Genomic DNA, 25,557 nt, shown 5'->3' with positions numbered 1-25,557 from the left:
TTTTACTTGCTGTCTGCTGTCAGCCTGAGGGTTTTTCCCCCTCTAGGGTAGCTACTACATAAGTGACTCCCTGAGCGGCCATCGGAGGCTCTGCACCCCGGAATCTTCAGGATGTCGAGCTGCACCCAAAAAGGAAACCATCTTGTCTTCCTACCAAGAGGTAGGACAGAAAAAACACAATCTAGGGGGGTATATGGGGAGTAATTTATAAGCTTTAAATCATTTATTGGCTCTTGTCTGTTCTTTCAGAAGTAAAGGATATTTAACCCATGTGTGCTGCTGTTTCGGATGTCAAGGAAAGAATGTTATATGGCACCAGACTGAGAGATACAGATTATTGAGGAATATAGAACAGGGGGACGTGTCTCTGACCATCACCCAACTGGCCAACAGTGATTCCGGAACCTACTGCTATCAGGTAGAGATCCCTGGTTGGTTGAATGACCTGAAGATGGAGATACAAGTCAATGCAGATGAAGGTGAGAATTTATTCTGCTTCTGTTCAGAACAACAGGAACGAAAAAGTCAAAAGAAAGTGCTACTTGCATTAGAACAGTACATGACATAATTTCCCCAAAGAGATGGCAGAGAAAGCAAAATCATTTTCTGTTACTTCTCTTAACTGTTTATGGACACTTGCACTCATTTGCATTTATGTGTTCCTATCTCCAGTTCTGCTAGGCCCCCTAAAAAAACCAACTGCAGCAGCGTGCATCGGACTGTGCACACAGGGGGGACCCAGAGGTTTGGAACTGGTGGTCCCCCCAATGTCCAGTCTGACCCTAGTTCCCATATATAGAGAAAGCAGACCCTGTGTTTGCGGGGGGGGGCAGACTCCCCACTGCTCATCTACCTGAGGCAAACATTTTTCCTCCAGGCTAATCAGCATCTTGTTCCTCCAATTGTCTCAGGGGTATTACTAAAATAACAGAAGCAGAGGTTCACTGTATAGCGGAGGTCCCCAACATTTTTAAACCATGAGCTACATTCACATTTAAAAGGGATCTGAGTGCAACACAAGCATGTAAATAGCCCCAGAGGGTGCCAAATAAAGGCTATGGCTGGATATGTGGTAGACCCTCTGTGGGCTGGCTGCCTACCAGAAGCTTAACATAGGTATTCCCCTGTACTAACTCAGTTCAACAGGAACAGCCCCCTGAGTTTGCTAATAGTCTGTACAGAGACATTACATAAATCTATGGCAGCATAGGTATTCCCCTGTACCAGGATAATGTAATACATATGGGCACTTCAATACCGTATATTGTAACTACATCAGAAGATTCCCTATCCTTAGGGTATCAATGATAATAGGCTTTACAGCAATGACACCTTTTGGTATAATTTGGGATGTGAAACCAATTAAAATACTAGGCACAATGAAAACCCAATTTATTCTAAACAAATCTGAATATACATTACATTTTAAATTTAATTTTAATTATAAATGTAATTTCTATTGATAGCAGTATCTTTCTTTTGTGTGCATTGTTGGTTCATGTGCCATTGCAACTTATTAGCAGCAGTCATTTCCGCCCAACCCCAAACATGACTAACAATCAAACAATGCATTGCACACTTGAATGAGTTACCTTCTCATGGAACGTGCAAGGCATTGTGGGAACTGTAGTCAGCAGTACTTGGTTTCATACTGTACCAATGCACAGCAGATCCCAGCTATCTGAATGTAAAGAGAATTTGTATCAACAGAGAAGATTGTTTCCTATTTTGGAGCAACATCAGTGACATAGTAACATAGTAAGTAACATAGTAAGTATGGTTGAAAAAAGACACATGTAGGGTTGTCACATTCTGTATGGCTGAGACCGGCAGGGAGACAGGGCCGTGATTTCAGGGGGCGGGGCCGATCGCCGTGTTAATCAAGGGAATCCTGCCGGGTTTTCCTTATTTGAAAAACGGGCAGGAAGTTTTGACCTGGGCAACCCTTCAAAATACCGGGCTGTCTGGGTCAAAACTGAGCAGGTGGCAACCCCTAGACACATGCCCATCAAGTTCAACCATTTAAGTCTATATTTAACCTGCCTTAACTGTTAGTTGATCCAGTGGAAGGCAAAAAACCTATTTGAAGCCTCTCCAATTTGTCCCAGAGGGGGGAAAATTCCAAGATGAAGATGGATATCAGACCAGTCCCTGTATCAACTTGTACTATGAGCTATCTTCCATAACCCTGTTTTCCCTCACTTGCTAAAAAGCCATCCAAACCCTGACACTTGACAAAGAGTCCTTGGAGACTCGAAACATGTTGTGTTGAACAATAAACACCTAATTGAGCAGTTAATCCTGCAGTCTGGATCGTTCCTTGGAAAACTTTATTTTGTGGATTGATATAGTTGCACGTACGGCGGAGGTGCACCCCAAGGCTTCGATCGAAAGTTTGTTTGGCATTGGTTTGAGGTAACTAGCATCTCTCATTTATTGTCCTTCTTAAAGCTATCTATATTATCAGCCTGTAAAACTGATTCAGTGAGAGAATTCCACATCTTCACAGCTCTCACTTTAACAAACCCCTTCCGAATATTTAGGTGGAACCTCTTTTCTTCTAATCAGAATGGGTGTCCTTGTGTCAGCTGGAAAGACCTACTGGTAAATAAAGCATTAGAGAGATTATTATATGATCCTCTTATATATTTATACATAGTTTTCCTATCATCACTTAAGCGCCTCTTCCCCAGCGTGAACATCCCCAATTTGGCCAGTCTTTCCTCATAGTTAAGATTTTCATGACCTTTTACCAGCTTAGTTGCCCTTCTCTGGACCCTCAGTAAAAAGAATGTAGCCGGCAAACAGAGGAGTTATGCACAATTATGTTGGAGGCCTCATTAATTGAGATGGATTTAGGGTTTTTATGGATAACTGTGTAGCTCCAGGCAGAGTCAGTCAGTGGGTACTACAGCAAATAAAGTTTTGTCTTTCATACAAAAATGGGATAATAATCACATTATGCACCAATTTACTTTGTTCTTTTTATTAATATCACTCATACCTAATATTTTACCAAAAACGACTTCTATTTCATTCTGCTTTGCATGCATCTGCCCCTGGGAAATTTGAAGAATGAAAAAGCCTGAAGACAATCACTCTGTGGTGCTCACTAGAATAACCCCGGGCTCAGAGGCGTAACTACAGAGGAAGCAGACCCTGCAACTGCAGGGGGGGGGGGCTAAGAGATACAGGGGGACCCATGAGGTCCTAATTAATGTGCAATTTTAATATGTATTTTTAAAATAGGGCAATCTCTGGATATTTTGGGGGCCCTAAAATAAATTTTCTGTGGGGCCCATTAACATCTCATTACGCCACTGACCGGGCAGGTGCAGTTTTCTGCTGTTTGGAGCTCTGACCTGGGGTCAGTGGCGGAACTCCAGGGGGTGCAACTGCACCAAGGCCCGCCCCCCATCACGGCCCGCTGCCGGTCCTCTCGCAGGAAACACCGCCGCGAAAATTGGCTCGGGTGGGAGGGCCTGGCTGCACGACCTGCACCTGGGTCTCACTGGGTATAGTTCAGTTTCTCCCCCTGGGTGTCAGCTAAGTAAATACAATCACATTTGTGTGCCTAACATTTGGCACCCCCAAGTGGGATACGACTTTTCTTTACCTTTAAACCAGCGATTCTGCAGTGAGTTACCATTGGATGCTGTAAGGAATTCCCAATATTGACAGGATAAGACTGGGTAACACAGATATGACGGCAATTCTATTATACCTGAGCCCAGGGCCGCCATCAGGGGGGACAGTTGTCCCAGGTCCGCAGGATTTTCTGTCTAAGGGGGGGCCCATCCATGCTTCACTTACTAGATTAGCCGGGCCACCCTGTCTTCAGCTTGCTGCACAGCAGCTCTGTGCACTGAAGATTTTCTCCTATTAAGATTTACTGTAACCTCATTGGTCCTTTAGGAATAAGTCCCGGTAAATCTGCATTTGCTATTGGATCCCCTTATCCAATCCCTGTACAGCTTTACCGGGGCTTATTCTTAAAGGACCACAAGGGTACAGCAAATGTTAATTGGAGAAAATCTTCCGTGCAGCACGCTGAAAGCAGGGGGGCCCAGCTAATCAAGTAAGTGAAGCATGGCCAGGCCCCCCCTTAGACACTAAACCCTGGAAAGCAATTTTTTTAAAAATTTGGGGGGATCGTGCCAATTTTTTTATACTTGCAGGGGGCCCCTGATCGCCAATGGCTTTTTATAACTTGGGGGGGGCAGGCCATCAATTTTTTTTACTTGCAGGGGGGCCCTGATCACCAATGTTTTTAAAAAAAAAAACTTTTAAGGGGGGCCCTGGCACCAATGTTTTTTTGTTAACTTATAGGGGGGCCCTGATCACCAATTATTTTTTTTAACTTAAAGGAGGGCCCTGATCACCAATTATTTTTTTTAACGTGTAGGGGGGCCCTGATCACCAATTATTTTTTTTATAAATTCTTTATTTTCCATTTGCACATCTGCATATCATATCCAATATGTAATTGTACATATTCATTCTTTTGTATCATGTATTATTAATGCAGCAAATCAACACACATACAAAGATACAGTTCTGCGTCATGCACATAAGTAGCAAGCCCACTCACATGAAAATATAAGAACATAAGAAAATAAAAGGATTATGCCATTTGTTTAACATTATGTGATTCAATATGCTTTTGCTTTAAGAAAGTTACAGGTAAGTATACGAGAGAAATAAGAACGTATCCAGACATTATGGTGTGGCATGGAGGGGAGGCCCATCGGGTCCACAGAGAAGCCCCAAATAATTAAGATTGGATTAATACATAGGCATCTATACTGAAATTGAAACTCGCCTAATTGATAAGTGCTGCACATTCCGATGATTCCATGAAGAGAAGCCAATGAGTCCACTTCTATCTAAAATTATCTTCCTGAGTTCGGTTATCTCTGGGGAGTTTTAATCTCTCAAATTGATAAATTTCTTGAACCTGTAAGAGCCATTCCTTGATTGAGGGAGTGTGGTCTGTTCTCCAATACCTGGGGATTAGTGCTTTGGCCACATTAATCAAGGTGGAAACAATTGAGCGTTTATATTGTGCTGTAGACATTATGTTGTGATGGAGTAAGAAAAAGGCTGCTGAATCAACAATCGTCAAGTCCGTAAACTTAGATATCAGTTGTTTAACTTTCGACCAGTAAGGTTGTATCCCCGGGCAATCCCACATAATATGGGACAATGTCCCTCTCCCTTGTCCGCACCTCCAGCATGTGTCTGGAAGATTCGGGTATATTTTCGCTAACTTTATAGGTACCCTATACCATTGAGAGAGTATTTTATAGTTGTGCTCCTGTAGTTTGGAGCTAGTCGCCGTCTGAAATGATCTTTCGACAATAGAGGACCATTCTTCCTCAGCAAATGTGACGTGGAGTTCCTTTCCCACTTCCCTTTGAAAATGTCCAGTGGGGAGGCCTGAGTTTCAGAGAGGACTTTACGCAATAAAGAAATTTCATGTGGGTATCGCATTGATTTTGTGAACAGTTGTTCAAAGGCTGTATCGTTTCCACTTCCATTACTCAGTGTGCCCTCTGTCATCAAGAAATGTTTAACCTTATAATACCTCAAGTGATCCAGTGATGTGACACTATCTAGTTGCAAGATCTCCTCCAGTTTTTTAAATTCCCTTCCACACATAAGCTGGAAAGCCCACAATGTGTCCCCCTGGGTCCATTGTTCAAAGTTAGTCACTCGCAATCCCGGTGGAAAGTTAGCGTTGTGTAATACCGGAATCATTCTAGTATTGGAATTAACTAAATTCAGTTTCCTTCTCAAGTTGTCCCAAGTATGCAAAATAGTCGAAAGGATTGGGTTCAACGGTTTTGTGAGCAGCCTGTTATGTTTTTTCTATCCAAGGTAATACTTGCAGCGGTATCATCGTTTCTTCTTGTAGTATCGATATCCATAGTTTTGTGTCTGTTGCATGCCAAATGTCCAGCATTCTTTGTAAAATAACTGCCTGATAATATGTTCGAAAATCCGGCAGCCCCACTCCCCCTTTACTCCTGGGTTGAGTCAGAAAATTACATTTTTTTCTTGTGCCACACAAATTGAGAGATCAATGCATTCAGTGTTTGAAAAATGTGTTTAGGTATTTGAAAGGGAACGGTTTGGAAAAAATACAGGAAACGTGGCAATACATCCATCTTAATGATATTCATGCGGCCAAACCACGAAAAACCGGGCCTCTCCCATTTTGCAAGGTCCTCCTGCATTCGCTCAAGTAATGGAAGTATATTAGCGGAAACTCCGTCTTCCACGTTAGCTGTAATTTTTATTCCCAGATACGTAATGGACTTATCCTCTACAGAGAAAGCAAAAGAATGTCTTAAATGGTCTAGTTGTAAGGCTGATAAGGATATGTTTAGCAGATTCGATTTCTGATAATTAATCTTTAAATTGCTGACTGATCCATATTGCTGAAGTTCTTTCATCAAGTTTGGCAAGGAAATATGTGGGTTTGTGACAAAGAACAACATGTCATCGGCATAGGCCGCTATTTTATGTTGAATATGAGCTATTGAAACCCCGGTGATGTCAGGATTTATTCTGATTCTATGTAGAAATGGTTCGAGAGAGATAATATATAAAAGTGGAGACAGTGGGCATCCCTGTCGTGTCCCATTTTTGATTTCAAAAGATTCTGACAGTGATCCATTAACCCTAATACATGCTCTGGGATTTTTGTATAAGCTCTGGATGCTTTGAATAAATTGGGGTCCTAGACCCATCTTCTGGAGGCACTGAAAGAGAAAAGACCAGGATACACGGTCGAAGGCCTTCTCCACGTCAGTCGATAGTAAGGCCAATGGTATTTTGTTCCTTTTACAATAGCTCACAACACCATAAACCCGAAGTGTGTTATTCCGTGCTTCTCTCATGGGAATAAAACCAACCTGTTCTGGGTGAATAAATGAAGCTATCACTGTTTGTAGGTGAATCGCCAAGATTTTAGAGTAGAGCTTTGTATCTACGTTTAGCAGCGAAATTGGACGGTAGCTTTTCACATCTAGAGGATCTTTGCCTTTCTTGTGAAGCAATGTAATGTATGCCATCGTAGCATCTTGTGATAGTATCCCCTTAATTTGTGTAGTCTGCAGATTTGCCGTAAAATGTGGGAGTAAAATGTCCTTAAATTTTTTATAGTAGAGGCCGGTAAACCCATCAGGGCCAGGTGCCTTTCCGTTTGGTGTTTTCTTTATAGCCAATTCAACTTCTGCCATTGTAATCGGGGTTTCCAGCCGATCTATGAGTTTGTTTGATATCAGAGGCGAGATTGTTGTGTGGAGATAGTTCAATTATTTTTTAACTTGTACGGGTGCCTGACCATCAATAGCTTTTTATAACTTGTATGTGTGTGTGGGGGGGCTACCTTTTTTAGCACTGATGTCTATGTGGTCTTTTAACTGTAGTGTGGAGTGGGCGGGATCTGGGGTGGGGCTTGGGGGCCAGGATGGGAGGGGTCCAGGGAGCCCTGAACATTTTGTTGTACGGGGCCTGTGATTTCTAATGGCGGCCCTGCCTAAGCCCAACATCCGGGGACACTGGTTCTCTCCATGGAATAAGCTAAACCATTTGGGTACAAAAGAATATTTCTACTTTTCAACCTTGTGATTTGGTCACACAAATGTTTTTAGGCTTGTCATATTCAGAAAAGTAACCCCCATTACATTAATGTATATATCCAATTAATTTGCCCAAAAGAAAACTTGTTCTACTTTGTAAGTATGGGAATTACTTGGTGACATTTTGGGTCTAAAGCTAGAACAGAGAGCTGACTTTTGCCTAGTGGGACATCCAGGGCATTCATGGTTTACGTATGCTTTGCATTTTTTTAGAATAAAATATTGTGTGTTTAGTTTTCTTTCCTTGGCTGTAGTTTATGCTACCCTGTGTCTCTGAGAAATACAGATTCCCAATATTTCATACATGAGACCTTCAGATTTGCCTAAAATTAGCACTTGACTATTGAAGGTTGACAATGTCTGATAAGGAAAAACATACAAAATAGCAAGTCTGGTTTAAATTGGAAATCCAATATTTAAAGCAGGGATGTCCAGCTGGAGACTTCTTGAATGATTGTGTCCAACCTGTGGGTTGTAGAAAATTCATCGGCGTTGGTTTGGGGGGGGGGCTTAGACTCCCCTGAGCCTTTTAAAAAAAATCCACCTATTCATGGTGTGCTAACCCAACGTGTTTTTGCTGATCAATGGAAGTGGGTGCCATTGCATGAAAGAGGGTTGTAGTACCTCCATCTGCAAGATATTTCATAATTATTTAGGAGAAGGAAATAAAATGTAATATAAAAGTCTAAACAACATTCCAATATACATCCATTTGAAGTTCATATATAATGGAAAGTTGCTTAGAATAAAATTTTCTTTCACTGCGAAAGCAACTTTTTTTTTTTTTAAAGGTTTTTATTTTGCGTTTTGAAACAAACATACTTAATAACAGACAATGTAGGAATCGATGATGAAAAGTGCAGTTGGACACGCAGGACCACAACATATCAGATTAAGGCATTCAGGTACACAATTGGAGCATAGAGTCTGCTACATATTAGGTTAATGTGAGTATTACATGTTACTTCCAATTCCCACAGGATATGAGCACGCTTATATAGGATTCAAGTTGCTGAAAAAGTAATAGTGATAATACATATATATTCTCTTATATACTTGCATTTATTGAGACTCTGGGTCTACATCAGGACAGAGCTCTAACCAGGGTTCCCAAATTTTTCCCAAATTTAGAGGTGCCAATTCAACCTCCTGTCCCAGTAGGCACCCCTTTGGCATTAGTGCTCCAGGGAGCAGAATTTCATTAGTCAGGTAGGCTATCACCTTGGCCCAGAACCTTTGTACCAGGGGACATGACCAAAGCAAATGAAAAAAGTCAGTGTTCGGGAGCTGGCATTTGGGACAGTTTCCATTGGGACTTTTGCCCATGGCTTTGAGCCTGATTGGAGTAATATATGTACAATGTATAATACGGAATTGTACCATCTTATCTTTTGTAGAGATTAGAAAGCTGTATAGTTCCCCTATTGCAGCTTCCCACATACCATCATCTAGAGCAGGAATAAGGTCATTCCATTTGGTTTTTGCTTTGTTAAATGGACTATTGATGGTGGATATTAGTACCTTGTACAGCCCAGAGACCAGCTTTTGTGGATTTGGGTCCCAAAGCCTGTCTTCATGCGGTTGGGTGTTTGTACAGATTGCCAGGCTACCAAATTGGGCTGCAAATGCGTGTCTGAGTTGGAAATATCGGTGCCAAGCTATGTTTGGGTGGTCCAGTTTAGTCGCTAGGAAGGTGCTGTTAACTAAGAGATCTGATAGGTGTCTGACCCCTAATTTTGGCCAGTACTTAAAGTCTGGTAGATGAAGTAGGTGCTGCAGGTTGGAGTTTCTCCATAGTGGGGTATAGGGGGATGGAGGGCTTGCAGCTTTTGAAAGAACTTTAGTGGCAAGCATCCAGGCTCTTTGTGGGCAGCCTAGTGTGGGGGGCAGTTCAGGTGTGTCTTTGGCTTTCCTGTAAGGCGTATTTCTAATTGCTTCGAGAGAGCCCGCCAGCGTGGCATGTGAAGTTGTGAGTGTGTTTTCAGGGTCGGGATTAAACCAGTTATGTATGAACACTAGTTGACTTGCATAGTAATACATTTGCAGATGCGGAAGGGCTAATCCCCCCATATCCAATGAAGCCTGGGAGTGTTAGCCTGTTGACTCTAGGGGGTTTGTTTGCCCAAATAATGGGAAAGAGAATAGCGTCAATGCGTTTAAAGACCTGCGGGGGTATCCATATTGGGGCATTCTGCAGGAAGTATAAGAATTTGGGTAGGTATACCATTTTGAATAGGTTGACCCTGCCCCAGACCGTTAGAGGTAAGCCGGCCCATTGGCTGACAGTGGTTTTGAAACCTTGTATCACTGGATCAATGTTGTCTGTTACTCAGTTTAGTGTGCTTGGCGAGATAGTCACACCAAGATATTTAAAGCTGGATACCCACCGCAGCCCCTGAATTGCACCTACTCTCTGCGCAGTTTCTAGGGTAAATAAGATTGATTTCCCTTTATTTATAACCAGACCGCTGTATGTGCCAAACTTGTCAGCTAGGTAGAGCGCCAGTGTGAGTGAGTCATGTGGGTCTGCTAGGAGTAGTAGAAGATCATCCGCATATAGTGCAATTTTTTTTCTCCAGGCTCTGGAGAGAGTGTTATTGACTCTGACCTGCGCAACTGGGTTTAGGTAGAGGAGTTTAAGCCAGGCTATGAAGGTAGGGCCTATACCAAACTTCTCTAGGGTTTTCCATAGGTAGGGCCATTCAACTGAGTCAAAGGCTTTAGTAGCGTCTAATGCCACTATAAGTCTGGTACCTCCGTTCGTATGAGTGGCTTGCATATGGGTATGTAATCTGTGTAAGTTTATAGCCGTACTTTTATTGGGCATGAAGCCTGTTTGGTCTGGGTGGACAATTGAGGTTATAACTTTATTAAGGCGTTTGGAGAGAATTTTGCCCAGAATTTTGACATCTGTGTTTATAAGTGAAATGGGACGGTAGCAGTCGCAGAGGTCCAGGTCCTTGCCTTCCTTTGGTATAAGCACAATCAAAGCGGAGTAGAAGGACTGAGGGAGGAAGTCTGTATTTTGAGCCTCTAGAAGAGTGGTATGAAGTTGCGGGGCAAGTGTTTTACTAAGGAGTCTGTACCAGGCTACCGGAAGTCCGTCAAGGCCTGGGGTCTTCCCTGATGGGAACTACCTCTCCTAGTGTAATTGGGCTGTCTAGATAGGAGGATTCAGCTCTGGAAAGGTTAGGAAAGGGGATTTCTTGTAAGAACTGTTCTAGTTCAGTGTCAGAGTATTTGACTCGTGTGGTGTATAAGTCGGCATAGTGGCATGCGAACATTTCTGCCATGTCTGTTGGGTCAGAGGTATATAAGCCTGCAGTTGTTTTGATCCTGGGAATCAGTGTAGACGGTTGGACCGCTTTCGCTAGGTATGCTAAGGTCTTCCCATTTTTATCTCCTTGGTCAAAGGATCTTCTGCATACAGAAGTTTTTTCCTGGTAATAGCCGTTTGTGCTAGTTCTAAGTTTCTTTGGGCAAGTACTAATGCCTGGTGGTTAGCATCCTCCTCCCTATGACCGTATGCTCGTTCTGCTTCCCAGACCCTCTCCTCTGCCTCAGTGACAGCCTGTTTAGCCAATTTGCGTACCCCAGCAATTGCCGAGATGAGCGTGCCCCTAGCGGCTGCCTTGGACGCCTCCCAGACCATATTACTACTGGTTCCCGCATTAACATCCCAATATGCGGTGTATTCAGATATACATGCTTCCGTCACCTCTGTGCTGTTGAGCCACAGGGGGGATAGTCTCCAAAGAGAGTGTCCCTGCCTTGGTGTAGTGCTAATCAGTAGTTGCAGGGGGGCATGGTCTGACAAAGCTCTTGGGAGGTAATTGGTGTCTTTTACCCATTGTGTAAAGTCTGTAGATGCGATGGCCATATCTAACCGTGACAAGGTATGTTTGCCCACCGTATGACAGGAGAATTGCCTTCCCAGGGGGTTTTTAAGCCTCCAGATGTCTAATAACCCTAGAGCTTCAGTCCATTGCTTTAGTGGGCCAGGTTGGTGTGTTGCAGTGGGGTGCCTGTCATATTGAGGGTCCATTACCGTATTCCAGTCTCCAATAATACAGAGCGGGTTGGGGAGGTATAGTGACACCTTGGTAAATACTAGGTCTAGTGTCTCCCTACTGAAGGGGGGTGGCATATATAAATTAACCAGTACCATTTCTTGGTTATTTATCCTGCATTGGAGAACTATGAATCGCCCATAGTGGTCAGTGGTTAGATCTAGGAGCTCAAATTGTAAAGTCTTACAGAGTAGTACAGATACTCCCCTGTAGTGAGTGGAATAGTGGGAGTGATAGGCATACCCAACCCACCGTTTCCTAAGTGCCAGCAGTTTTTGTCCTACCAGATGCATCTCTTGTAGTAGGAGTATGTCTGGCTTGTATCTCGCTACATAATCAAATACTAGGGCACTCTAAAATTTCGAGTTCAGACCTCGAACATTACATGATATTAATTTTATGTCCCCCATAATAATTCTGAATAATGACTGACAGATTGGTATCCTATTGGGGTTTGACTTTTGCTTCAGTCAGGTGTTGTTGTGGTAGAGTGCTTTGCATACATATGTCTGTTAAACATCAAACAATAGACAAACAAACAGTCCCTGCCCACCCCCCAAAACTGGGTGGGCCTATACCCATAACAATTACATGACATGGGGAGTGTTGCTGTGGCAGCCTAAGCAGCGCTCCTTCTTAACCCATAAATGTGAAAATATAACAGTAGTAAGCAACAAATGCAATAATAAATTGTTCAAAAGTTTAAATGGGATGCCGTATGTTGCGGCCTCCTATGCACCTGTTGTGTTGACCGGCACAACTCTGATGAGAGTGAGATCAGGATGTAACCTTGTAAGCAATGTGTAGCCCCGTAACCAGGAGCGGGTATTCCGGCACCAGCATTAGTCATTATTTGTCAGGGTGCAATGATCCAGTATCCCCAAGTACAAAAGTCTGACAATAAGGGGGCCAGTAAATGTTTATGCGTTCCACTTGAGCAAATCTAAGGGCTGGGCCCTATCAAGACTATACTTCGAAAGTAGGATCAGTGGTGGGGTCCGCAGCCGTTAACTGAGGTAATTAGCAAGGGATCGATGTTGGGGGCCAGCCCGTTGGGCCATGGATGGGTGTGTGGGGAAATCTGTAGCTTACAGGAGGGGTGCATAGTAACAGCTACTCACCAATATGACAGTATGTGGTCAGATTCAGATCATGCCGATGGGGCACACTATGTACAGAGTGTCCGGCCTTTAAGGTATTGTCCTTCAGCTTAGTTGTGGGGTGGTGATCTCCGGGTGATCCAATCGTCAGCTTCTGTGGGTGTGCTGAAAATTTGGACTCTGTCTCCTTCCAGTACGCGTAGTTTAGCGGGGTAGATCATACTGTATGGAATCTTAGCATCTCTGAGCCTCTTCTTGACAGCAGTAAAGGTAGCCCTCTGTTTCTGTATGGTCGGTGAATAGTCTGGATACAGAGACACAGTGGTTCCATTAAAGGAGAGTGCAGCATCGCGATCTCTGTAATTTAGCATGTGGAGAGGAAACGGTCGAGGAGGGGCCCCCGGTGGTAGGGGTCTAGTCGGTACTCTGTGCGCTCTCTCACCCACGAAAATATTGGAGAAGGTCTCCACTCCCAGCAAGTCTTTGAGCCAGTTTTCTATGAATAATTCAGGGTGCTGGCCTTCTGACTTCTCTGGCAGACCTATGATGCGCACATTGTCCCTGTGTAGTCGGTTTTCTAGGTCGTCAGATTTGTCAAGAGCTGACTTCAGTTGCTGTTTAATCTCTGAGATGCCGTTTGGAAGAGGAGTTACAGTGTCCTCCAGTGTGGAGACCCTTGTCTTCAGTACAGTAGTGCGTTCCCTAATATTTTGGAGGTCATGCCGTAAGAGCGAGAGATCCACTTTTATTTCCTCTAGCTGTGTTGTAGTTGCTGTACGACTCTCCATTATCGCTGCAAGCAGCTCTGACGAGGAGGATTCTCTCTTCTCCTGGTCCATAGGAGGAGAGGCCGGTGATGATGGAGGTGAAGCATTATCAGAGTCTTGCGACGGGCCCTGGGATGTTGTTCTTGCAAAGCGTTCAAGCTTCGTTGCTGTGTCAGACTTTAGTTTTTGAGAGTGTTTTCCCATCTTTATATTCCACTAGACAGAACGATCTACAACAGTATTATTCTGCTTATGAAGACTTGGTTAGAAGGAAGGAGAAAGTGTGCGTGAGGATTACTGGTGGTGCATGGGTCGACCATTCAGGGTAGCAGGTCAATCTGGCATGATAGAGGGTACAGGTCTACCACTTGAACACCAGACCGTGTTCTATAATCTGCTGATGTATGCAGAAGGGTCTGTGAACATCATACACTGCGCTCCTACAATTAGTTGGGCTCAGGGCCAAAGTGACAGTCCAGACACTACACAGGAGCAGTGAGTAGACCCGACGGGCCCAGAGGTATTTATGCCCCCTTACACAGTTTCAGCGACTGACCCTGGATTTGTGCTGGCTTACGTCCTTTGGGTCAAAGGGAGGCAGATAGGTAACAACAGGTGCCACTGAGAACTCGCTGGGCATAGGGAGCCACTATGACCTAGCTGGATACAAGGTAGGGCCTTGTGTGCTGGTGCTGCTGGGCACAATCTGCTTCCCTGTTGCAGGTAAGAGAGCGACTGGGGAAGGGTTCTTGTTGGCAATAGAGAAAGAAGACCCCGCAGTATGGGCCCCCCTGCGACTGCAGGGTCTGCTTGCTCTATAGTTACACCAATGGAGAGAAGGGGAGGAAGAGGATTGCTTGTGCAATTTTCTGCCAACAGGAGCAGATCCTGGGGTATCAGGTAAGTGATTACAATCCCTGGGGATGCCTATCATTTTAACCCCCCAAGCAGTTGAACCTTTCCTTCTCCTTTAAGTGGAGTAACCCTTTTTAATCTGGTTTCCATGTCACTGACCCCAGTAACCACCTAGCGTGCTTCATTTCATTCTAGAGAGAAGTAAAGCAGGAAGGCAAATAATAGAGGAAACACAGTTTGAAAACTGTCTTTCAAACTAAAAATGTATATTCATGTGCATTTCCCCTTTAAGCATTGCTTACTTCCATACTGTACAGGGACAGTTCCAAGTATAACAACCCAGAACTCATTGCAATATAACTATAGTGCCAGTTTCATGTATAATGCCCCAGGAATGCATTTTAGGATATAGTGGCAATTTCATGTATAATAGCCCCAATTCTGAAATTCATTGGTGTTGTTGGGGAGATTTCCAAAGCCTTCATTAAAGCCCACCCATTGGTTCATCTCAAAAACACAGGGAGTGCTTAAAAATAAGGAGAGAGGGGAGCACCTTCCATTAGATAAAAAAACAATAGATGGTGTGCAGGGTCAATTAAGATACTTGTTGAACATAACCATAGAAAAAGAAATGGCCCATTATGTTGCACCTACCTACTCATTGGTCACCGAGTCCCACCGCAGATAGCCACACAGATCTATCTGTGGTGGAAATCAGTGACCAATAAGTGGGTTGGTGCAACCCATTTCTTTTCCTATAGTTATGTTTAACATGTACTTAAAAATAGCAGAACCGGTAGAACAAAAGCTCTTCTTCATCTTCTCTGCGCCTCATGAGTACAGCTGAACATCTTACTTCTGCAAGTAGGTGACTATGAAGCACAATCACAGGAGTAAATATTTGGGGTAACATGCATGGTTTGCCCATTACATAATATTTATCCCCAACAAAGCTTATATTGGCTTTTCCATATCCTATGAACCATTCTATGTAACTAGATATTACTGGGCCCCACAGCAAATTATTTTTCAGGCCCCCAAAATGTCTAGAGGTTGACTTGTTTTATCAATATTTAATCAATCAATATACCTCCTGGGCCCCTCTGCAGCCACAGGGTCTGCTTCCTCTATAGTTACTCCCCTGCGATGAACCAAAAAGTATTTTCTTACACTTACCGAGTCAGACTATTGGTGACCTTTATGTATGCAAACTTAATGTTCTCACTAAATATTAAATGTCAGTGAGTCACATCGGCAGAGAACGTACCTATTTTGTGTTTCACCATCATGTTAAACCACATGAGTTTCAGTTTCTCATTCTCTGCCAGGTCCATAGCTAAATCTTCGATGATTTTGTTTGACTCAAGATAAAGAAAGTTGGAAGGAAAATCTAAGAAACCTTGGGTTTAGGTTTCGTTTTTATCGTATGATTTGTATCAGTTAATCTTAATGAACCCATTGTCATATGACCCCAGTAATATAATGTCCAGCCCATAATGTCAAGTAATTTTGTATTTGTTTGTCTAATACAAATATGAGGAAGTTAATATCATTTCCTACTTTGCTGTCTCCATTGCATATGAAGGTGAAGCTGAACTCATCATGTAGTTTCAGTCTAGGCCAGGGTCCCCAACTTTTTCACCCATGAGCAACATTCAGATGTAAAAAGAGTTGGGGAGCAACACAAGCATGAAAAGTGTTTCTGGGTGGTGCCAAATAAGGGTTGTGATTGGCTATTGGTAGCCCCTATGTGGCCTACAGGAGGCTCTGTTTGGCAGAGCACCTGGTTTTTATACAACCAAAACTTACCTCCAAGCCAGGAATTCAAAAATAATCACCTGCTTTGAGACCGCTGGGAGCAGCATCCAAAGGGTTGGTGAGCAACATGTTGCTCACTGGTTGGGGATCACTGGTCTAGGCTGACCTTAGGCTGGTCCCAAGCTTGCTTATCTTCTGTCTTCTCCCTTAATAGTCATATTGTGTTATTATTCCCTTTAGGGTCATGGCACACACTAGAAAGCCAAGGAGCATTGTCTAAAGTACATGAGAACATATCAGCCAAAAGTGGTTGGTAATAGGGTTCCATTGGCACAACAGCATTTCTGCATGGTGCCCAGGGCTGCCCATCAGAGAACATGTGTTGAACCATTTCAGAGTGCCAGGCAGGGGGGATTAGGGTGGTGTTGGTGAGAGAGCAGATGGGGGGCACCCAGGCAAGGTGGCCAAGTAACATTGCCTTGGGTAGAACTTGGCCGGCTCTGATATTCCTTAGCAAGGGCCCATTAGTAATTTTATGTAAAGCACCTACAACAGACCGTGAGTACTGTCAGTTGTGCATCAACAACAACTCAATGGCTGCAGGTTGGACAACACTCAGATGTAACTGCTGCCATCCTGCACTCATACAGTATACATACTCTGCCCCCCCCTCTTCTGTGTACCAGTGCTTAACCCTGTTTGGACCCCCTATTAGACAGCTCTGTTTCTCAAATAAAAGAAGGACAGGACATTCTTATTCTGAGCAAAATTATATTTCATGTATTTCCATAACCCTTAAAAGAGCGTATTTATTCACACAGGTATTTTCACTATGTGTTGTGTATTTGCAAGTATACACGGGCAGAGACACAGTCATTTCAGAACTCCCCCTCTCACGGTTGTTTAGGAGACTTGAGCACTTGAGCAGGTTGTTCTTCGCTTCTGTGACTGACCACAAGAGGATTTCCCTTCCCGTCTTTCTAGGCTGAATGTCGAGTATGATCATTGCATAATGGCCAGAACTTACTGACGTGTAAGATCATTATACAGCAGTCATTAACATCAGTGTTGGGTACCCAACCAGATATGACTGCACTCTCTCTTAGGATTTGCCCTGTTCTCTTCCTTCTTCAAGGTACTGTAAGTACCTGATTTAAAGGGGAAGTTTGCTTTAAATGACCTCTTTATGTGTTGCAGATGGACCTATCCTAGGCAATTTTTCTGATTCTGGTGCATACCTTGTATGTATGCTTTACTTTAAATGTTTGCCTTTTTATTTCTCTATATATATTGTTATTGTTATATTGTTAGTGTCAGTGAATCTATGGGAAAAAGTACCTTTAACTGTGAATTATAAGGATATTAGAAGTCAGCGAGGGGTTCTGTGACCATATAAAGGCACAAGGCTGCAGGCTGAGTTATACAGGGGACTCTAAGTTTCACTCATGTATTGTAAGGGATAATGTAACCCCTACTGTGAATTATAAGGATATTAGAAGTCACCCAGGGATTCAGTGACCATATAAAGGCACAAGACTGATACAGGGAACTCTGAGTATCACTCATGTGTTATAAGGTATAATCTGCCTTTAAGAGAACCGAACTGCCATTTCTTTCCACAAATCTCGTACAATTTGTGGTTTTTCATCATTTCTCAAAAAATATGAAATATATTAAAAAAACACCAATGCCTTTAATGTAAAACTTGGCCAAGTAAAAGTTGTCGAGGTGCTATAAAAGTCAATGGGAGGTGTGCTGATCTATTTTTAATCCAATTATAATTTTAATGGGCTTTCAGATTTTTTTTCGCTATGAATTTTAGAGTGTTTTATATTCAGATCTATTAATAAATTAATTGACAACCATGGCTTTAGAGTTTGTGAGTTTAATAGTGAATACTAAAACCTCTAAAACCATTAAAATTCGACCCTAATTAAATAAGCCTCCAAGACTAAGACCAATTTCTTAAAATACTTTTTGTTCTCATTGTTCTATCAGTAGGGGCAGAACATGTGAGGGGATCAGTCGGCGGGAAAGTGACATTACCCTGCACCTATTATGTTACTGGAGGGACTACCAGCATGTGCTGGGGGCTAGGCCACTGCCCAAAATTCAAATGTCTGAATCTGATACTCAAGACTGATGGAAAGAAAGTTATCCAGCACCAGTCTGAGAAATACACATTGTTGGGGAACATAACACGGGGGGATGTGTCTCTGACCATCACCCAAATGAACCTCAGTGACTCGGGAACCTACTGCTGTCGGGTAGAGACCCCTGGTTTGTTCAATGACCAGAAGATGGAAATACAAGTCAGTGTGGATGAAGGTGAGAATTGTTACTGGTTCAGGAAGTTTTTTGTTGTTGATGTCATTTCTCCAATCTCTCAGAAAGTGTTTTAAAGTAATGAAACTATAATGTAGTGTTGCCCTGCACTGGTAAAACTGATGTGTTTGCTTCAGAAACACTACTATAGTTCATATAAACAAGCTGCTGTGTGGTGGAAATTAAAAAAAGTATATATGGCACAGGTTAAATAGTGGATAACAGATAACACCATTATGTTCTACAGAGCTTATCTGCTATTTGCTGTGTAACCTGAGCCTTTTCTCCTATGAATGGCTGCCCCATTGCTACACAGCAGCTTATTTATATAAACAATTGTAGTGTTTCTGAAGCAAACACAGCTGTTTTACCAGTGCAGGGCAAAACTGCATTATATTTTAATACTTTAAAAAAAATTCATTTTTTTATGTTACTGTTCCTTTAATGCAGTATCTCACAAAAGTTTTATATAGTAATATCTTAATTTTGTCTTTATTAGTTATAATTGTTTATTAGACTACAGCTAGAAAAATAACAAAGATAACTGGGGTTATTAACTTGCCTTATTGACTAAATTAATATTAATGAAAAGACATTTTGTTTTTAAAAATGTATAAATGGTAAGAAAAAATTTGATTTTAAAAACAGTAAATTTGCATTCACATTTTGCACTTTGTACACTATGCTTGCTTTACTATTTGAGAAGCACAAAAGCCTATTGAATTAAGCAATAACTAAAAACAGTGGAAATGTTAATCATATAATTATAGTATCTTCCATGTTCTGATTTAGATAAAAAAAAAACAACAACAAAAAAACAGTACTACTAAGCCAATTCTAAATGTTCTTGGCGTTATATATTTCTAAGGAGAAAATAAGACTGTGCTAGAGGAAACTGACCTACAGTAGGAATTTAGGGTCTGGTCCCACCAGGAGATCCTTTGGTGCTTTGGTAGGCCAATCCAAAGCTGATTGTAGGCAATAGGATGCAAGACCTTATTTCCAACAAAATCATGTTGCTGAGGTATTTTCTCTTTTAAACAAGTATTTTTTGATTCCTGGCTTAATGTAAAATTCTCAGCTACCTGCTACCTGCTATCATTAATGTTGCTATATACTGTAAATACAGTGGTGCCTCTTGCCTGTTGCATATATCATAGCCACCCAAATCCTGCTTTGATGAGCAAAGGAAATATATCCATTTCATTTTTAAATGGGGGAACTCAGAGCTGAACATAACATTATAAAATTATATATGTTTTAATCTGTGTGGTTTATGTTTTTTAGAGACAACAGTGAACGATTCACCTGCCATCTCCACAAGAACATCCGAAGCCGGTGAAGGTGAGGCTCAGCTCTACTGGGATTTCATTTGTCTGTCTATATTAATGTTTTACTGTTTTTCCTCTGATTTGGTTACCTACGTTGTGGACCAAAACTATTTAATCTAATCTGATCTGATCCTGAGAGAAGCAGGAGAGATGTAACCCTCACCCAATTGGATTGTCCAACCTTCCTTATTGATGACTAGACTTATTTTGATAGAGGGCGCCATTGCTTTGTACCCATTTACAAGTTGTACCCAGATGGTCAATAAGCTGCCAACGCTGTCAGGAATAGCTGGCTCTGGTCCTATCAGTATGCTGTAGCGAAACACAAAATGTTTTCTTCTTCCATGAAGGATTTGGCTGAATCTTGAACTAAACGTAAATCCCAATTTTCATTTGCAAATTAACATAATTCATGGGGGAAAATGGCAAAAAATCAGCACGTTATCATGTGGTCTATATTCAAGAGATTTTAAGGTTTCAGATTCAGTTCAGCCAGGTGCTTGGATTAGAGGGAATCAGAATCCTTCTAAAAAAAAGGCTAACATTCAGACAAAATCCGAACCAAATCTGGGACTCAGTGCATGCCTAATATGCTGGTGGTTGTAGTTAAACTACCTTGGATGGAGCAATTTGGTTCGGAAAGGCTTTTGTGTCTATGAAATATTCCCCATTTTTATTGGTCATGTTAGCTCCCTGGAGCCTCCTTATTGTCGCCAGCTAAAATGAAAGAAAAAAAAACAATTATGCTGTAGGCAGAATATATGATGATAAAATTATATATATATATATATATATATATATATATATATATTATATATATATATTATATACAGAAAATGAAAGTCCACATGAATAATGCATGTTCCCTTTTAGTATTTTCCCTGTGCTCTGCTTCCTGTTTTGGGCCTGAATTCTGACCACTGTGTAGTTAATTTGTATTTTTGTAATTTGTATAATATAATATAATTAAATCAAAAAAATGCAGCTCAATCCCTTTTTATTGAGTGCACGTGGGTACGGCTTGATATACAAATTAATAGAAATTTACCCCAGCACTCCAACATATAGCCCCCTGGGAAACCTATTTTTGCACAACTGAACTGTAACTAACACAAAAAGAGACACTTTTAGTTACAAAGTTTGTACAAAGCATGCATAAGCTGACGCGCCCCGTCAAGGCAGTGTCCGTGCGTCAGTCCTATCCTAAGTGAAAAAAGTATTATCTTTGGGGGGAGAAAGATCAAACCTGCTTTTCTCTTTGTCTAGCATGATCTCTTCCAAAAACACCATTAAGCGGGGGTTGGGAGAGCAAGCATCAAGGAGAGCGCCACCTCCCCATATATAATATAATTAAATCAAAAAAATGCAGCTCAATCCCTTTTTATTGAGTGCACGTGGGTACGGCTTGATATACAAATTAATAGAAATTTACCCCAGCACTCCAACATATAGCCCCCTGGGAAACCTATTTTTGCACAACTGAACTGTAACTAACACAAAAAGAGACACTTTTAGTTACAAAGTTTGTACAAAGCATGCATAAGCTGACGCGCCCCGTCAAGGCAGTGTCCGTGCGTCAGTCCTATCCTAAGTGAAAAAAGTATTATCTTTGGGGGGAGAAAGATCATACCTGCTTTTCTCTTTGTCTAGCATGATCTCTTCCAAAGACACCATTAAGCGGGGGTTGGGAGAGCAAGCATCAACCAAACGTTCTTTACATTCACATAATATCTACAAGTTTGGTCTCTGTTGAATTAAGTTTTATGTAAATCGGTGTTCCCTAAAGCATAGTTAATCATTATTTTTTTCATTGCTTTAGTGACCCTGTCTAAAATAAATTAGAGGGGATAACAAGGCAAGACAGGGTTTCTATAATAATTATCTCCTGTTCAGTCCATTGCAACGGCAATAAGAGACGCCAGTGCTACATCAGCCCTATTATCTAAGATAAGGAAACTACTGGATAATTTTGGCTTGCAAATAGGATAGATCAGAAGGGCAAACATTTTGCAGTTTAGATGCCACATAAAAACAAAAATACCACATGCCTCTTCCTGTGTTAGATAACATGATGGCTGATGCGTCTCATCAGTAGACCAGGCTTTCATTGGAGCATCCCATTGCATCTGTAGTTACTGTAACTTTGGGCAGCCTGCTTTGAAGGCTAAGGAATTGTCAGGCTTGGCCACAGGTGAGTGGCTTACAGGTAAGAGCCTAGGTGCTGTGTAACATGGAAACAGCGGGTATTTGAGGTGCTGATACACAGGAAACATGTTGTAGCGTGAAAAGATTTATTAAGTTAAGTGCAGGCAACACAACTGGTTATTTGCAAGAAATACAGAAGTCTTATTACCGGGTCAGTGGTCAGAGGCAGGCTGCAGGCAAGAGTGATCCAAAGAATAGGCAAAAGGTCAGAACTGGTGGCAAACTTGGAGAGTCCGGTAATCTGGCCGAGGTCAGGGGCAGGAAGAAGGCAGAGAATGGTCGAAGAGACAGGCCGGGGTCAATACCAGGAGATCCAATAGTTAATGGAAGCAGGGAGCGGAGAACCAGGCAGGACAAGGACAGGAACAGGGAACAAGGCAGGAATCAGGAACAGGAGTCACAGGATCAAAGAGTCACAGGAACAAGGAGTCACAGGAACAAGGAGTATGCTGGATCTAGCTTGGGAGCTTCAATGATCAAGCACCGGTGTATCATTAGCAACAGGCTTATAAAGCCCCTTAATTAACAAATTACCAACACCTGGTAGAGCAAGGAGGAGGTGAGCAAACATATAAGGTAGAAAGTCTTTAATCATACCAGTAGAATCCGATTCCAAAGGTCTCCAGTGGCTCAATGAAATAATGCAGGAGCTTGTGAGTGTATAGTTCAGAGTTTGATCCCAGGTAGCTCCTGACAGGAATGCAATCTTATTTTTAAAACAACTGCTATGGAAACTATAACCCATCCAACTATTGTCTAACACTGTCTATTGTCCAGGTTCTCCTCCTGACCCACTACAATCTGGTTTCTGCCCCCAAATCCACTTAAGTAGCAAATGATCTCTTAATTCTTATGGACCTATATCCAACCTTTGGCTCTTCTGTTTCTTGTTGAGTCATATTGTATCTTTGGATCCAAGAAACTGCACTTGGGTCTCCCCCTTTCACCTTCCTCTTCTGTTTCCCTGCCTCACATCACTGACATCAAATTCTCACCTTAGGAACCTTTTGCCCCATATTCAACCCTTCCCCCAGAAGAGATGGCCAAAATATGAAATATGGTTAATTCTTAGTTCTAAGCCCGCCATCCATGGAAATATAGTATAGTATAGTATCTCATTCTTAAAATACAGTATAGTGCAACATTTCTAAGTGTTCTTGTACATATTATTTAATCATTTACTTATTTCCTCTTTCAGATTCTGCTCAGCTGACACTCACAGATGTTCACACTGCTTCACCAGTCGTAAAACTTCTTGCATGTTTCTTATGACTGCTGGGGGCTTAGGGGTATAGGGGAGACCAGGGGTCCTGACTATTGTACAATTTTCATATCTGATGCAAAACAGACAACTTTCCCCAATATTTAGGAGGCATTGGCCCCAAAACTGTTAGTTATCCCACATCTGGGAGACTGGGGTCCATCTTACATCCTGCAGCTGTTAAAGGCTGCACCATCAATGCACTGCAGTGACTGACTATTGAATCATTTGTATTTCATTTTAGAATACCAACTCAGATTATCCCCGGCATATAATCACTTGTGTGGTTCTTCTGCTTCTCCTGTTGCTGTGTCTGGCCGGGTTTCTCTACAAATGTAAGTTGCACTTTTACTTTTTAATCTTTCTTTCAGAACCGGGAGAAGATCAGTTTAGATGGGATATGTAACACATGTGAATGCCCCAGACCAGTATCCCATAGTAGAAGCTTTCACTGGTCTAGTCACGTTATAATGAATAAGAATACTGTAATGATAGAAAATGTTTGATTGACTGCCATGAAATACTGGACTGTGCCAGTCTTTGGGCGCACTACTACATGACCACCATAGTATTAATACCTGTAGATGAAGGTTGATGTGATTAAACCCTTCTTCTTTAACCCTAAAGCCTATTCACAACCCTAACATTATAAAAGCCGAAAACTTTATTATTAAACTTTATTTTTGTAGATAAGTACTACGAAAAGCTGAAGACTAAAGGTCTCAGGTAAAATATTTTGTAAAACTGTATGATTTCAATGAGATCTGTTCCTTTTAATGAAATGCATTGTATCCCATAAATACTTAAAGGCCCATCAATATCATGGAACCTTGTTCTCTCATAGGATGATTACAGCATGATCACAGGGTGACTGTAGGAACATAATCACATATAGATATATTTGCAGTTGAAAGGCAGATATCTATAAGTATATATATATATATATATATATATATATATATATATATATATATATATATATATATATATATATATATATAGATATATATATATATATATATATAGATAGATAGATAGATAGATAGATAGATAGATAGATAGATTTTTTTTTAACTTATGGGGGGGGGGGCTGGCCACCAATGATTTTTTTTAAGTTGTAGGAAGGCCCTGACCACCAATGTTTTTTTTTAAAAACTATTATGTGGGACCCTGGCCACCAAATTTTTTTAATTATAAGGGGGCCCTGACCACTTATGGCTTTTTATAACTTGTGAGTGAGGTGGTTTACCATCTTTAGCGCTGGTGTGGACTTTTTACTGTGGTGTTTGGGTGGGCGGGATCTGGGATGGGACTTGGGGGTGTGATCTAGGGTGGGCGGGGACCAGACAATTTTGCTGCACAGGGCCCCATGATTTCTGATGGTGGTCCTGTATATATATATATATCAATATAGGGCATGGTCTCCAAAACTAAAAGGCAGGCCCTTCTAGCTGGACTTGTATGGTAATATTTGGGCAGTATGACTATTTGCTCACTTCAAAGTTCATCTTAAAGGTCACTTAGGATGAGATTTAGGATTAAAATTTATTTTCTGCCCTAGATATTCTTCTAACTATGGCAGAATGGCTGATATGCCAATGATCAAAGGTTGGACCTTAAACTTAAAAGATATGATAATCACTAGTATAGGAGCTTGTATGCATTGGCAGTCACAGTAGAGCTGAAGATGCGTCAGATTGCTCTCTTCACTAAATAGGACCCAAAGAGTGAAAGTTCCAGGCACAGGGTAAAATCAGGACTGGCAAAATACTAAATTATTGGCCTTTTGATTTTGGGGCGACCAATGATGTTGCTTCCATGGCTAAACTTCTAAGGCTCATGTTCTGTGATAGGATAGTGAATGACTTAATTGCAACTGGTGTTAATTATTTAACAGATATCTTAATTATCTTTACCATGCAGCACTGCTCCAGTCAGCAACAGAGATCTGGAGAGTTGGGAGACCCAAGCAGTGGATAACATCTATACGATTGATGCCATATATGCAACTTCTATCAAAAAACGTTGATAAATTGTATTTTTTTTAATCAGTTTGTTATAGAGACATCTCTCTTGTTTATGATAATGACACAAATTATAGCGTCATCTGTTATGAAGGCTGGGGGTATAACTGTAACTGTCAAATCTCCATCAGTAATCAAATGTAGGATGATTTGTCCTTTATAATACATGGTATGACTTCTGAACAAAGCTGTAATAAATATGTTTTTTTTTA

The 25,557-nt window shown here is 41.6% G+C and overlaps 1 protein-coding gene across 1 annotated transcript; it reads left to right on the top strand.

Annotated features, from left to right (window-relative positions):
- On the top strand, nt 1-25,557 carry LOC108710751 (hepatitis A virus cellular receptor 1 homolog). The gene is made up of 7 exons (XM_018251911.2): nt 1-160; nt 250-479; nt 18,198-18,527; nt 19,812-19,868; nt 23,566-23,656; nt 24,011-24,047; nt 25,245-25,557. Exons 2-6 carry the CDS (start codon nt 452-454, stop codon nt 24,012-24,014), a joined length of 510 nt encoding a protein of 169 aa, XP_018107400.1. The 5' UTR covers nt 1-160; nt 250-451; the 3' UTR covers nt 24,015-24,047; nt 25,245-25,557.

Source organism: Xenopus laevis, chromosome 3L (genome assembly GCF_017654675.1).
Source record: "Xenopus laevis strain J_2021 chromosome 3L, Xenopus_laevis_v10.1, whole genome shotgun sequence".
In the NCBI taxonomy this organism is placed as follows: domain Eukaryota; kingdom Metazoa; phylum Chordata; class Amphibia; order Anura; family Pipidae; genus Xenopus; species Xenopus laevis.
The sequence above is the reverse complement of the archived record's forward strand: the minus strand, read 5'-3'. Positions and strand labels throughout refer to the sequence as shown.

Excerpts from the sequence above, each read along its gene's own strand:
- LOC108710751 (XM_018251911.2), top strand. The coding sequence starts at position 452 with ATGGAGATACAAGTCAATGCAGATGAAG. Across the intron at positions 18,528-19,811 it reads ACAAGTCAGTGTGGATGAAG|AGACAACAGTGAACGATTCA; the intron begins GTGAGAATTGTT and ends TATGTTTTTTAG. Across the intron at positions 19,869-23,565 it reads AACATCCGAAGCCGGTGAAG|AATACCAACTCAGATTATCC; the intron begins GTGAGGCTCAGC and ends ATTTCATTTTAG.